Raw genomic sequence first — 13724 nt, 5'->3', positions numbered from 1 at the left:
CAACTAATGAAGATCATTAAGAACGATTCAGGCGATCCACCAATGAAGGCCAACTAATGAAGATCATTAAGAAAGATTCAAGCGATCCACCAATGAAGGCCAACTAATTAAGATCATTAAGAAAGATTCAAGCGATCCACCAATGAAGGGCAACTAATGAAGATCATTAAGAAAGATTCAAGCGATCCACCAATGAAGGCCAACTAATGAAGATCATTAAGAAAGATTCAAGCGATCCACCAATGAAGGGCAACTAATGAAGATCATTAAGAAAGATTCAAGCGATCCACTAATGAAGGGCAACTAATGAAGATCATTAAGAAAGATTCAGGCGATCCACTAATGAAGGGCAACTAATGAAGATCATTAAGAAAGATTCAGGCGATCCACTAATGAAGGGCAACTAATGAAGATCATTAAGAAAGATTCAAGCGATCCACTAATGAAGGGCAACTAATGAAGATCATTAAGAACGATTCAGGTGACCCACTAATGAAGGGCAACTAATGAAGATCATTAAGAAAGATTCAGGTGACCCACTAATGAAGGGCAACTAATGAAGATCATTAAGAACGATTCAGGTGACCCACTAATGAAGGGCAACTAATGAAGATCATTAAGAACGATTCAGGTGACCCACTAATGAAGGGCAACTAATGAAGATCATTAAGAACGATTCAGGTGACCCACTAATGAAGGGCAACTAATGAAGATCATTAAGAACGATTCAGGTGACCCACTAATGAAGGGCAACTAATGAAGATCATTAAGAACGATTCAGGTGACCCACTAATGAAGGGCAACTAATGAAGATCATTAACAACGATTCAGGTGACCCACTAATGAAGGGCAACTAATGAAGATCATTAACAACGATTCAGGTGACCCACTAATGAAGGGCAACTAATGAAGATCATTAAGAAAGATTCAGGTGATCCACCCAAGATCAAAGACTAAGAAACTTTGCAATATCTCATATGATATTGTCATTGCTACACAGTCACAACAAAAACTCACGCAACTTTTTACACCGCTTGCACTTCATTCATAATGCATATATACCATGTTCATACCACAACTATATCTAACATAGGTGTCTATTGTCATCATAACATAATACAAAAACACACTTTTAAGATTAGACTCATTTGTTTGCAAAAAAAATGTAAATCTTAAAAATGTGTTTTTGTATTATGTTATGATGACAATAGACACCTATGTTAGATATAGTTGTGGTATGAACATGGTATATATGCATTATGAATGAAGTGCAAGCGGTGGAAAAAGTTGCGTGAGTTTTTGAAAAATAACTTTTTTGACTACATGCACACGGAATCCTGTCATCATTTATCCATTGGTCCATTTATGTCATTGTTGTGTATACTCACCTGGAGGACCATAGACCCACACCAGGTACCCTTTTGGTATTATATATATTGTTACACAAAGGGCTTCTTTGCAGCAACATAACTAGTACTATTAATAATAAATATCACATGCATAGAAACACAAGTATTACTCAAAATAATCATATTAATAATCACTGTGATGACTAAAGGAGCCACCACTCGCTCAAAATAAAAATATAGCTTCATCTTACAATTGAAGCGGTTTGCGTTCCTTTATTAGCAAAGGAATCAATGATCAACAAAGTTTCTAATCCCAATAAATATTGCGCACAAGCATGTATGCCGCCTTTTGCCCTGCACTTTTGCACTCCCCTGTGCAAATTGAGTCAACACTGCCAGCCATGCCCGCTTTGCAGACAGAGTTTACAATGGATGCCTACGGGGTCCTCTTGCTTCATGCTGGTGTATAAAGCCGGGGAACCCCACAGGGATGCCCTGCATTTGCACCGGCATGAAAATGGATGCTGGTGCATTTGTAAGGCTGTGAGGAAGGAAGGCGGCGGAAACATAAGTTGCGTTCCGCCTCTCCTCTCCGCCATACAAATGGCCGAAAGTTTGCGATGATGTGAATTGGCAGCAAAAAAACGGGCAACTTTAATTTGGGATGAGATGCCACTGAACCTACAGGTAGCCCTTTCACTAATAAACATTTATAGATATGTTACTTTGCAGAATGTGATAGCTCTGAGTTAAAAATGCTTGAGTACCAGTGATTTATTAGGAACTCTTTTAGTGAGGGACTTTTGGTTAGATCTTCATTTTATTTTAAAATGTTATTAGTTTTAATGTCCTACTTCATTTGCTTCTGAGAGACCCCCACAGCGCTAAACTGTGCACTATCGACACCAGCGAAGAAGTCAACAAAGCCTACTTGGCCTACCATATTTATCCAGGAAGGACCTCTTCATTCCGTGCCTATCCTTCTGCCGCTCAAACATCAACTCGCTGCGGGGCTTCTTCAGGACATACTCTTCGGCCTTCAGCATTATCCCGAAGGAGCTGCGGCGGCGCGGCCTGGGTGTATCCCAGGCATCGTCGGAGGGCTCCAGGTGCATGCCCAGGTAATGAGGCAGTACCTCCAGGAACACCTGTGCATGTTAGGGAATGGATAAGGCCAATGGCAAAATAGGGTTACAAACATGGCGGGAGGATCACAGATGAGTCTCTTTTTAATTACAAGAAAAGGTATGCTTTACTAATGCTGTGGTTTCTGGCCTTCTCCTGCTTCCCATATCTCTTGCACTGTACCCCTCCACTCATCCTAGAAATTTTGCGGCTTTGTGAGTGGATATTTTAAATTGAATGACCGAATAAAAGAGTTCGGGGAATTGGCAGTTTGTCCACTATCATTGCAAATATGTTGTCGCTCTAGTGAGAACATGGATGGTATGTATGGCTCTCCACATTGCAAAACAACTGGAAAGGGGAAGATCTGTTCACTAGTCGCCACCAGAAAAAGAACTGGGTTCCCATACGACTCTAGAGAGAACTATCTGCGCCCCGCTGTACCCGTAGGGTTAGTCAAAGCTCTAGAAGGCAAGCCTTCTAAATAGTTTGCCTCTGTATTCCACAACCTTTCCACTGAGTATCCTTGTATCCCTTCCTCCTGCATGACCTCCCCTAGTATAAGCAGGGAGGTCCTTCTCAGCCCCTACCCCTCCACAGCTTACATGATCAAAAACCTTTGGAAACAACAAGCTCCCTGCTCGTGAATAAGAATGCTTCATAAAGCAGCCAAACCCTTGAACCCTCGCACAACCATCACCGCTCTCACGTGTTTGATCTTCTCGGACATGTTGTGCGTGTTGGGGGTCCTCAGGGACACGTTCAGGACAATCACACAGTTCAGGACGATCAGAGTAGAAACCAACATGGCAAATATCAGGTACCTACAAGGGAACCACAGAAGATCGGTCACTCCAGGAGTACTACGAATTCAGACTTAAGTGGCGAGCATGGCAGAGGACTAGTTAAAGCTTGTAATGTACTTAATTGTGTGAAGTATAGCACTCCTGGTTGATCTCTCAGAAAATACAGGCAATGGTGGGTTCCACAATCCCAGGATTTAATGTTAAACCAGCCAGGTCGAAACTTAGTTGTGAGCTGCACTTTAGCCGTTCAGTGGATTGGAGTAATCCACTGCTAACGATTATAACTTCGATGTGTGCTACCACGATCGAATAGCTAGCGCTACATTACTTGAATCTAAGTAAGAGAAGACACTTCATTTTTATTATTAAGAGGGTATTTATTGAGTGAGGACCTAGCTTCGAGAAGCAACAGAGTGCTTTACAGAGGTATTCAACAGTACAGATGCATAACAGAGTGCTTTTCAGAGGTAACAACAGAACAGATATACAGAGGTGGGTGGGATACAGAGGGACAGAGAGGAGGGGTATAGCTGTGCAAGGTGGCAAGGATGAGAGGGGGGCAGCATCTAGCAAGTAAGGTGGCGTGGGGTGCTGATGTGATGGCCTAGATGTTGAGGAGAAGAGACTCCTTGAAGAGGTGGGTCTTAAGTTCTTGAACAGTCTCTGGGGGGCAGGAGAAGCAACAAGCACTGTGTGGCAATCCATAGAGGTGGTAACGAAGGATGCCTCACAGGTCCACCTTATCCCACCCCCTTCTGGGACCACATTCCATGCTTTGCTGCCATCTTCGTGGGAAACGCATTCCTCACGCAGATGGTAGCCTGAAGCAAACAAACGTACCTACAGCATTTCTAACTTACGCACTGAGAGCCCAGCTGCCATGACTCACTGTCGTTTGGGTGAGTTTTAGACAGGTGGAGGGAAACTTCAGAGAGAGAGACTGGTGAGAAGGTAGTCAGGGTGGTGGGAGATGGAGAAGGGGGTGAATAAGAGGGGTAACATACAATGTTTTGAAGTAGGGAGTGTACCTTGGAGGAGAAGGAGTTTGCAATATCAGTGGCTGAAAGAGGAGAAGCAATAGAGTGATCATGGGTAGGAGGAGAGAGAAGGCGAGTCAGGGCTTGGAAGATACGGCGAGGGTGAGAAGATTGAGTGTGGAGGAGATCTGAGAAGTAAGTTTGTTTGGCAGAGTTGATGCAGTTGTCGTAGAGTGTGTGGTAGGAAGAAGAGGTGGATTGGTTGGTAGGTGTTTACGCCAGCGTCTTTCAAGGCGTCAGATGAGATGGCGCATGGAAGAAAGATATGGAGAAAGCCAGGGTTCGGGAGGTTTGCGGGAGGGGCTGAAGGAGGTGAGAGGGTATAGTTGGTCAAAATTGGAGGTGAGGGAAGAGGATAGAATGGATAAGGCTTTGTTTGCACAGAGAGAAGAGAAGTGAGAGAGAGGAGGAGGGAGGGGGAACAGGAAGTGTAGAAAAGAGAGGGATTAAAGTTACGCAGGTCACGTCAGGCGAAGAGATGGAGGGTGAGGGGAGAGAGGGAGGAAGAGAAGGGGGAGTGAGGGAGACAGAGTAAGGAGTGGTCAGAAAGATAGCTAGGGAGGTTGGATACTGGGGAGGCGGTGAAGGAAGAAACAAAGATATGGTCAAGAGTGGAGCCGGAGGAGTGAGTGGGCGGGGTGGCGAGAGAGGTAAGAAGGTAGGAATCAAGTATGGATAGGAGGGGAGAGGAAAAGTGATTGGTGGAGAGATGGAGGTTAAAGTCACCAAGTAAGATTAGGGGTGAGGGACTGGGGGAGATAAGGCCAAGGAGGTGGTCGATATCATCGTAGAAGGATCCAAGAGGGCCAGGTGGACGTTAAATGATAAGAAAAGATATGGCGTGCAGCGAGGTGAAGGTTTTATACATGTACTCAAAGGAGGCGAAGACTGGAAGAGGTATAGAACAGGGAGTGAATAGGCACTTGGGGTGAAAACAGACTGATGCCGCCACCACAGCTAGTGGAGCGTGGGGTATGAACGAAGGAAGAGGAGGAGGAAGTGAGAGATGCAGGGACAGAAGTATTGTGGGGAGGGATCCAGGTTTCAGTAATGCAGAGGAAGTGAAGGTTTAGGCATAGAAACAGGTCCAACACAGCAGAGGTTTTGTTACAGAGTGATCTTGCATTCCATAAGGCGATGTCAATGATATTGGAGGTGTCAGTGATTTGGGGATAGATGAGGCTGTGGTATCGAATTGGGGAGGATGGATGTCGGGCCAAGTGGGGTTGGGGGGATGAGGGATAGTTAAGTGTGGAGGGGGTCATAATGATAAGGCAGAGAGTTTTGGGGGAGGGCCAGGCAGTGGAGCAGGGAGTGGAAGGGGAAAATGGAGGGATCTGGTAAAAGGTATTACGCATGCCTGAGGACACTATAGTAACTGTAGGCAGTTATATCGTAGTTGGGGGAAGTCGTATGTTCAGTGGGTAAGAGTGTGGTAGCTGTGCAGGGGGTTTACGTTGGGATAGTGGGGAAGGTCTGGCAAGGTGTGGGTGCAAGAGAGATGGAAATGGTTGCTAGTTCACTTGGTTGGGAGTCACTCAGTTCAAGCATACCGTACAGTAGGCAATAATGTGAGGTTGCAGTTCAGGAGGCACTGATGAAGGGTTGGTGCTGGAGAGTGAACCAGTGAGGCAGGGATAGGGTGTAGTGAGCTGTGGAAGTTGGTTGATGGGGTCACGGCTTGCGTAGATCAGAAATTGCGTCAGCAGATCTAGGAATAGGGACTATGAAGTAATTATTGTGGGCAGTAATTCCGTCTGTGTAATTTCTCAATATTTGGCAGTTTCAGTGGAGAAAGTACTTCCAGCCAAGGACTGGAGGTTTTTCCTTTGCTTTACCGCCAAACTTTGAATTTGCAATTGCTAGAAAGTGGCAGTAAATGACAACACCACCGTACCACCAGTTTTTCCTGCACTGTCAAACTCGGTAAGAGGCCTTATATATCTTCCCACCCCACAGCCTCTGCACAAGCCCAATCTACACTGTACTCCTTCTGCAATGGGGTTCCACCCCAGCAACAACGAACCCCCATTCCCTCCACCTCCTTCTTGCCCAACCAAAAATAGGATTTTTAAACTGAAAATCCCATTTTAAAGCAATTTATGGCGATACCGATTACAGTTCTTGTTGCTTCATACACGCTTTCCAACTAAATATGGTCTGATCCTCACTTTCTAAACATTAAGGGCCTGATTCACAGAAGCGTTTCATAATGGCACAAGGAAAAAACACATTTTTTTTAATAAAGTCCTACGTCTTTGCTAAAAATTTACATTTCGGCTTTTTAGTTCTTTATAAAAAAAAGTTAATTGAAGTATGCTCATCAAAAATAAAGTCACTCCCCAAAAAACCCCCGAGAGGGCTCAGTGAAAAGAACTCTGCAAGGAAGATACAAGGAAATTATACTGATATAATATGGCATTTGTAACGCGCCTATACACAAGTGTTTCAAGGCGCGATACATGATCTCCGTACATTTTCTGCAATCTCAAAAGTAACAGGAAGGTTTAACAAGATTGATGAAAACAGCATAGCTTTATCTATCATCACAGGAAAACTCACGAAAAGGTCAATCCTTCAGGTTCTGTATCGCCGAAGGCAACCAAAATGGCAAACATTTCACTATTGAAGGCCATTACGCTTTAAGACATGGGAGCAAGACCTGCAATCTTTATGCAGATCTTGCGTAAATTTGCTAGCATCTAGTCTACGGAATTGCCACTCGGATCCCAATGAAAGCATACACATGTCCCCTTTCAAGAATTCCCACCACGGCCCTATGAAATCACCATGAAAGTGTTCTAGAGGTTTAGGTATGCACACCTGGCCAGTGGCCACAGTCCTTACTTGCCAATGAGCGGGACGCTGAGCGAGGTTTCTGGAACTTTCTGTGCGATCAGGAAGAGGAACACAGTTTGGGCAAGCAGTACTGAGATGGAGACTGTACACTTCTGACCACCCGCTGGTGAAGACAAGAGGGAAAAGAGTTAGGAATCCAGATATCCTGCACGCAGACAATCATACTCAAACCCTTTGTTGGTGGCACCAGTTACTGATACTACAAAGTATCTCCCCTACCAGCCCTTGAAAAAGAGGTAGTTTGCACACTCATCGTAGCACAAGCATCATATTACAGTTTCAATATACCACTGAACTATTCCCATTGCAGTACAATATACAAGCTGGCATCACCTCCGATACTAGGGTCTCGGCAAATGTTTCCACATATAAACTGTGAAGTCTCGATTTACCCATGTACCATATCCCAATCTTTGCGGGTGTTACGAAAGATTTCCCTTAGGTGCAATTTTCCCTCCATCTGTGTACATCTTAAATGTTTTTGCTTTTGTTTGGCTAACCTAACCTGACTTTTTCCAGTGGAGCACAGCCTTCAGCTGCACTCCTGGGCTTTCGCTCATTTATTTTTCAGAAACTGACACATCTGTCAAGCTGTCAGTACTGGGAAACTATGTTTCCCTTAGTCTTCGACTATGTTGTCATTTCTTGGTAACTTTTGATCTATGTGCCAAGTACCTTACAGTACTGCGCATAGTGGTCCTTTTGTTTTATGTGCCTAGCCACCCACTAATGGTTTTTGCGTGTTTGTGCAAGTGTGCTTAGGACAAACTGGTTGCAGCAGTTTACTTTTAAAGTATTTTTACTTCGTTTTTTGAACCATAACGCCTTTACCACATTTGGCCCAAGACTGTTGCCAGTGCTGAAAAAATCGCCATGCCACAAAGTCTTTTGTTCTGTCCTGTAGCCATTTTGTCCCTTTGCCTCCCCCCAGGTCGGGAGACCGGGTATCCCTTATTTAGGCCTGCAGCCTCGCGTGAAAACCGCATCTTTCGCTGGCTAGTGCATGTCATGTGTGCTTGTGCCTAGGAAGAGGGTTGGGACTGTCTGGTCCCAATACACACTACTGGTGCCAGTATGTCTGGTAGACATGAATGACTGGAACCACCGTGGGCCACCATTGGCCCATGCCTGGCGAGCATGCAAGAGAGCAGATCTTCCATTGGCTATCTGAAATTTGAGTATCAACCGAATCTCGGATAAGATAAGGGGCTCTGCATCCATTCCAGGTCGATCTATTGAGGTTCACACCAAACCTCATAAGGAGCCAAGTAATCTTAACTAACGATCATTCTTGAGGAACCGCAGGTGACATGCTTGGAAGGTTTGGCACCCTGACCCTGCTGTTGTCCCGTCGGACGCCTACTTTTAGATCGAACCAAGAAGGCCCGCAAGGGCGCTTCGCCCCTTTGGAGTAGTGGGAACAACTTCTCTTGGCATCTACTACTTACTCTTGCAAAGAGCCTCTTCGGAAGTGTTCCTGGGCCATCCAGTGAACTGTCCAGCTCTAACCAAGGGTATTGCATGGGAATGCTGCCATCCCGAGCTGAGAGTTGAGACTTTTGGAATCGCTAGATTGTGGTCCTGGACCCCCTCCCGCCAAAACTCGCTGTCCTAGTTCCCCTGGATCGCGATCTACGAGTGTCCCACGCCGCAAGCATTTGCGGTCCTTGTGTCGCCTCACTGTAGTGACCGTCTCTGAAAGTGCCTGCAGTTCTGCCCCGCTGTGTTCTGAGACGTGCTGCACTGGAACTATCCTTCTCATTTGTTCGAGAGCTGAGTAAAGGCTACTGCCCCGTCCTACAACCGCTGAGAGCCAGAGCGTCCTGAAACTGCATGGTGAACACCTACGAGCGAAGTGGGCTGGATGACAAAGTTTAGTCCGTACTGTGACGAGGGTCGGTGAATACTTTCAGAACTTACCAGTGGCCACATGGCCCATTTATCTCTTTTTACGCACAAGAATCCCTTAAAAGATACTCACCTTGGTTGGGATAGCCGGCGCTCCTCAGCTATTCCCGAACTCCAAAGGTCGCTCTATAAGCAAGGGTAGACCCTCTTCTAGAAATAGAAATGTAATCTTCATCGCCTCAAGCACCTTCCTGAGCAGCTACAGCCCCCTGAAGAGAACATGCTTTTTGTTTTACGCAAAACCGCGTGTTGTTGAGCCCTAGGCTCCTCACTTCATAGGGGTGGACTATATAAGTTAGGTATTATTGATGAAGGACTGCCTAAACTGATCGATGTGCCGAACGAACCCCTTTCTGTTGCAGGTTGTGGTTATTTTCTCCTCTTTCACCAGCATAAGGCTAAATGCATTATTGTATATATGTTACATAGTGAATAAGCATGTGTGGTAATTGTTTTCTTGATAACTCGGGTTTTGTTATAATTCTGTATAATAAATGTATTTTTGATACACAACTGTCTAAGAGTAAGCTGTGGCGTATTACTGCGTGTGCTCATTGTGGGGGCTTCCGATCACTCTCACCTCTCCTGTGACTTAGGCTTGACTGCCTGCCAAGCTACCGTAGATTGGTCTGGTTTTTCCAGAAGGTTCCCCTGTTCCACTAAACTAGGGTGGCCTCCTAAACTTCTGCTCACCAGGTCAGAGTTTAGAAATCCATCTTAACAAATTGGTGTACAGCAGTGGGATAGGTTCGGAAGTACCCAGTGTTGTGCACTGGTGAAATACCCAGGTTGTACTTGCACAGAAAACACGATGACCTTAGTTTAAATTTAACTGCAGAACACCTGCCTCACATAGAAGCAATTGCAAACATAAATTTGAGTGCTTCCAGATCTAAACGCTAAGAACGATCTGTGCTGAAAGAGGCTTGTCAGCCTCTGGCATAAAAGCTGAAATGATCCAAAAGATCATGGATTAGCAGGGAAACCAGAATACAGCGTTTCTCTCCGATGGCAGTGCAGAAGATGCTGGTGCACCTCCTAGTAACAGTGCTGACAGGACTCTTGCTGCCTTCATCGAGGAGACAGGTGCTGATCAGGATGATGTAGAGTCCCATGCTTCTTTTTCTGGCTCTGAGGCAGAGGCCCTGCTGGAATTCAAAAGACAAGAGCTGTTGTTTAAGCAGAAGGAGCTTGAATTCCACATGGCTAAGCTAGAACTGGAGAAAGCAGAGAAACGGAAGGACATGGATCACCAGTTGGAGCTTGGCAAGTTACAAGCTGCCAATGGCTTCTCTAGAGGATCTGGTAATGGGTCCAGCTTCTCCTCTCATCCAAGGTTCCCAAAAGATTTGCTTAGTATGTATGATGATGATAAGAATAACATCATGGATTGGTTGACTGCATTTGAGTATGCATTTGAAGTGCAAGAAGTTGTGGATGCTGATAAGATTGCATGGTTGCTCAATTGACTACCCCGTTCTGGCTGCAGTGCCATTATGGAAATGTAGAAGTGTAGCAAACTCTGGTCGTAAAGTTTGGGAAGACTCCTACCCAATACTTGAAACGATTCAGAGATTACAAAAAGAAAGAAGGTAATACGTGGGTCTCATATGTAACTGATTCCCTGAAAGACTTAACTGGCTGGAAGGAAGGTTACCTTTGAGGGTATGATTTGTTTAGTCCCGCTTGAACATAATTTAGCTTCTTGTTCCCCAGAGCTTAAGCAGCACTTGGCTGATTTGAAGGAGATAGATCCAAAGAAGTTAGCCAGTGCAGCAGATGTATGGGTGTCACGCAGAGTGTCCCATAAGGACAAGCCTGCTCCTGGTAAGCATGAAGCAGGGGGGAAAGGCACAAGGATAAGGAGGGTGGGGGATTTTTTAAAACTTCCTCACATAAGGGGCACAAAAAGCATAACAATGGTAAGTCACATGAGAATGTTCAGAATAGTGGGAAACATCCTCCCAAGCATAACTCTGGTTACAGTAAACCTCCCTATGTCCCAAGACCCAGTGGATCTTGTGTGGCTTGTAGATCAAGTGACCACGTGAAGGGGGACCCCAGATGTAAGGTCAAAACCTTGGGGGTCCACTCTGTGAGTCTGGCCTTCCCCTCTTATGAGGAGGAAGAACGTATCACAGGGGCATCTTTCTCTTGAGACTCCTTCCCCAGTGGGATAGAGTCTGGAGTAGTCTTAGTATCCCTGGGTTACTGGGAGCCTACAGTTTCAGAGGTGCATGCTAGTATTCCCCTCATCCGACTCCTTCCCGGCAAGAGGTAGTAATAACTTTGCTTCGGCAGTTCTCCCCCTTGCTGTTCAAGCACTACTTTAAGGACAGTGTGCTAATCAATCGAGTTAACACCACTGTCCTTATGAATAGCGGGCCAGCAGAACTCTGGTGGATTCCACATTGGAAAACCAAGAAGAGCTCCCTTGATGCCCACCAAGTTAGCTGATGCCCCCCCCTCCCTAAGGTTCCCAGTAATGCCTGTAAATCTAACCAACAAATGGCACTGTAGTAAGGATATCTATGAGTGTACATAGGCAAGTCCCTGGAAAGGTTCTGCTGAGAAATGGACTCAGATTCTTAGGTCTTGTGGGAGACACAGCAGAAAGACTGTGCCACAAGGTCACAAACAAAGTCTGCCCTGGCCAAGTCCAAGGCTGAACCAAAGCCAAAGGGGAAACCCAAGGCTAAAGTAGTCAAGAAATTCAGAAGAGGGAAAGAAAATATTCCCCCTATCTCGCCTACCACTGAGGTGGAGGTGGTTGACCAAGCACCTGAACCTGACAAGGAAGAGGTGCTGCCTGAAATTATTAACCCACATGAACATCCTGTACTCGAACGTTTAATGGTTGAAGGTGGTCCTGATAGGTAAGAGTTTAGTAAGGGACAACATCAATGCCAATCTCTGGAAGGCCTAAGGAGACATGCCTGTTCCCAGCTTGAGGTTGAACCTCCTGGGAAACATAGGATTTATTGGGAAGGTGGGCTCCTCTACAGTGAGCCCACAGAGTCTACTAAAGGTGACCATAGGAGTTTGCTGGTCCCCCTTCCTCCTTCAACTGGCGCATGAGGTTCCTGAAGCTGGACATCTTGGGATCAAGAGAACCAAGCAGAGGCCACCCATGCATTTCTACTAGCTCAATGTGGGGGTCCAGGTAGATGGCCATTGTAGGAGTTGTGCCAGTTGTTAGATTTATGGTAAGAGTGGCTCAACAATACAGGCTCCATTGGTGCCACTCCACCATGTGGTGGGAATGCCATTTGAAAGGGTAGGGAGTGACATTGTTGGTCCCCTTGACCCCCAGACATCCTCTGGCTGGCAAAAGGTTATCTTGGTGCTGGTCGACCATGCCACCTGATATCCTGAAGCCATCCCATTGAAGAGTGGGACTGCCAGGTCAGTGGCAAAAGCATTACTGGGCATTTTTACTAGGGTTGGCTTCCCAAAGGCAGTTGTGTCAGACAGAGGCAGCAACTCTATGTCTAGGTACATGCAAGCCATGTGAAAAGAGTGTGGGGTCACTTATACGTTTTCATCGGCTTATCACCCACAAACTAATGGCTTATTTGAGAGGTTTAATAGAACTCTCAAAGGCATTATTGGGGCTCTGGAATAACCTCAAAGGAGAAAATTGGCTCTCTGGTTGCCATGCTTACTTTTTGTCTGTTGGTTTCAGCCCCTTTGACCTTCTTTTTGGTCACCCTGTTAGGGGGCCTCTGGCCATAGTCAAGGAAGGGCGGGAGCTCCCTACTCCTCCCATTACTGCCAATGCAGTAGACTATGTGCTGGGTTTGAGGAAGAGAATGGTCTTTCTGATGGCTCAGACCAGTGATAAGCTGAAGGCAGGTCAGGCTTTGGTGAAACATAGGTATGACCAGAAGGCTTCACTTCACCCCTTATTCATGTTGTGCTCTGAAACACTTGTGTACGAGCGCAATAGAAATAAAATATCAATCAATCAATCATAACCCCAGGCCAAGAATCCTGATTATGAATCCTAGAAGGCCTAGAGCCCTACAGGACAAATGGTCAGGCCCTTACACAGTTGTGGAGGAGCTGGGTGAGGTAAACTATTTAGTGGACCTTAGGAGACTTGGTCAGGCCCCCAAAATGTTCCACATAAATAGGCTGAAGGCTTTCATGCCTAAGGTTGAAATACCAGCACTACTTATGGCATCAGAAAGAGAAGAAGTGGAATCCAAACCTCTGCCTGACTTGTTCCAAGGTAGCCCTTCAGATGGCTCCATTGAGGGTATCCATTTAGCCCCTCATCTGACTCCTTCCCAGCAAGAGGAAGTAATAACTTTGCTTCGGCAGTTCTCCCCCTTGTTCTCACTAACTCCTGGTTTGACACCTTTGTGCAAACACAAAATTGACACTGGGGGCAGTGTACTTACCAAGAGTAGGGCGTACGGGATGTCAGATAAAGTGAGATCTTACCTCAAGATGGAGGATATTGGGGTAATTGAACCCTTCAGTAGTCTATGGTCCAGTCCTGTGGTTCTGGTCTCAAAGGCAGGTACCTCTGAACAGATGTTTTATGTGGATTACAGGGCTCTGAATGCTGACACCAGGAAAGATGCTCACCCCTTACCTAGAACTGGTGAGCTGGTGGATAGCTTGGGTGCCTC

General features: G+C 45.8%; 1 protein-coding gene across 1 annotated transcript in view; it reads right to left on the bottom strand.

Annotated features, from left to right (window-relative positions):
• Positions 1–13724, bottom strand: part of CHRNE (cholinergic receptor nicotinic epsilon subunit) — a 163388-nt gene that overhangs the window by 20178 nt on the left and 129486 nt on the right. Inside the window, exons 8-10 of the mRNA XM_069643923.1 lie at positions 7165–7279; positions 3184–3298; positions 2290–2497 (exon numbers count right to left, since the gene is read on the bottom strand). Coding sequence (XP_069500024.1) covers positions 2290–2497; positions 3184–3298; positions 7165–7279 — 438 coding nt within the window. The remainder of the gene's footprint in view (positions 1–2289; positions 2498–3183; positions 3299–7164; positions 7280–13724) is intronic.

Source organism: Ambystoma mexicanum, chromosome 1p (genome assembly GCF_040938575.1).
Source record: "Ambystoma mexicanum isolate Mex_15411 chromosome 1p, UKY_AmexF1_1, whole genome shotgun sequence".
Classification (NCBI taxonomy): Eukaryota; Metazoa; Chordata; class Amphibia; order Caudata; family Ambystomatidae; genus Ambystoma; species Ambystoma mexicanum.
The sequence above is the reverse complement of the archived record's forward strand: the minus strand, read 5'-3'. Positions and strand labels throughout refer to the sequence as shown.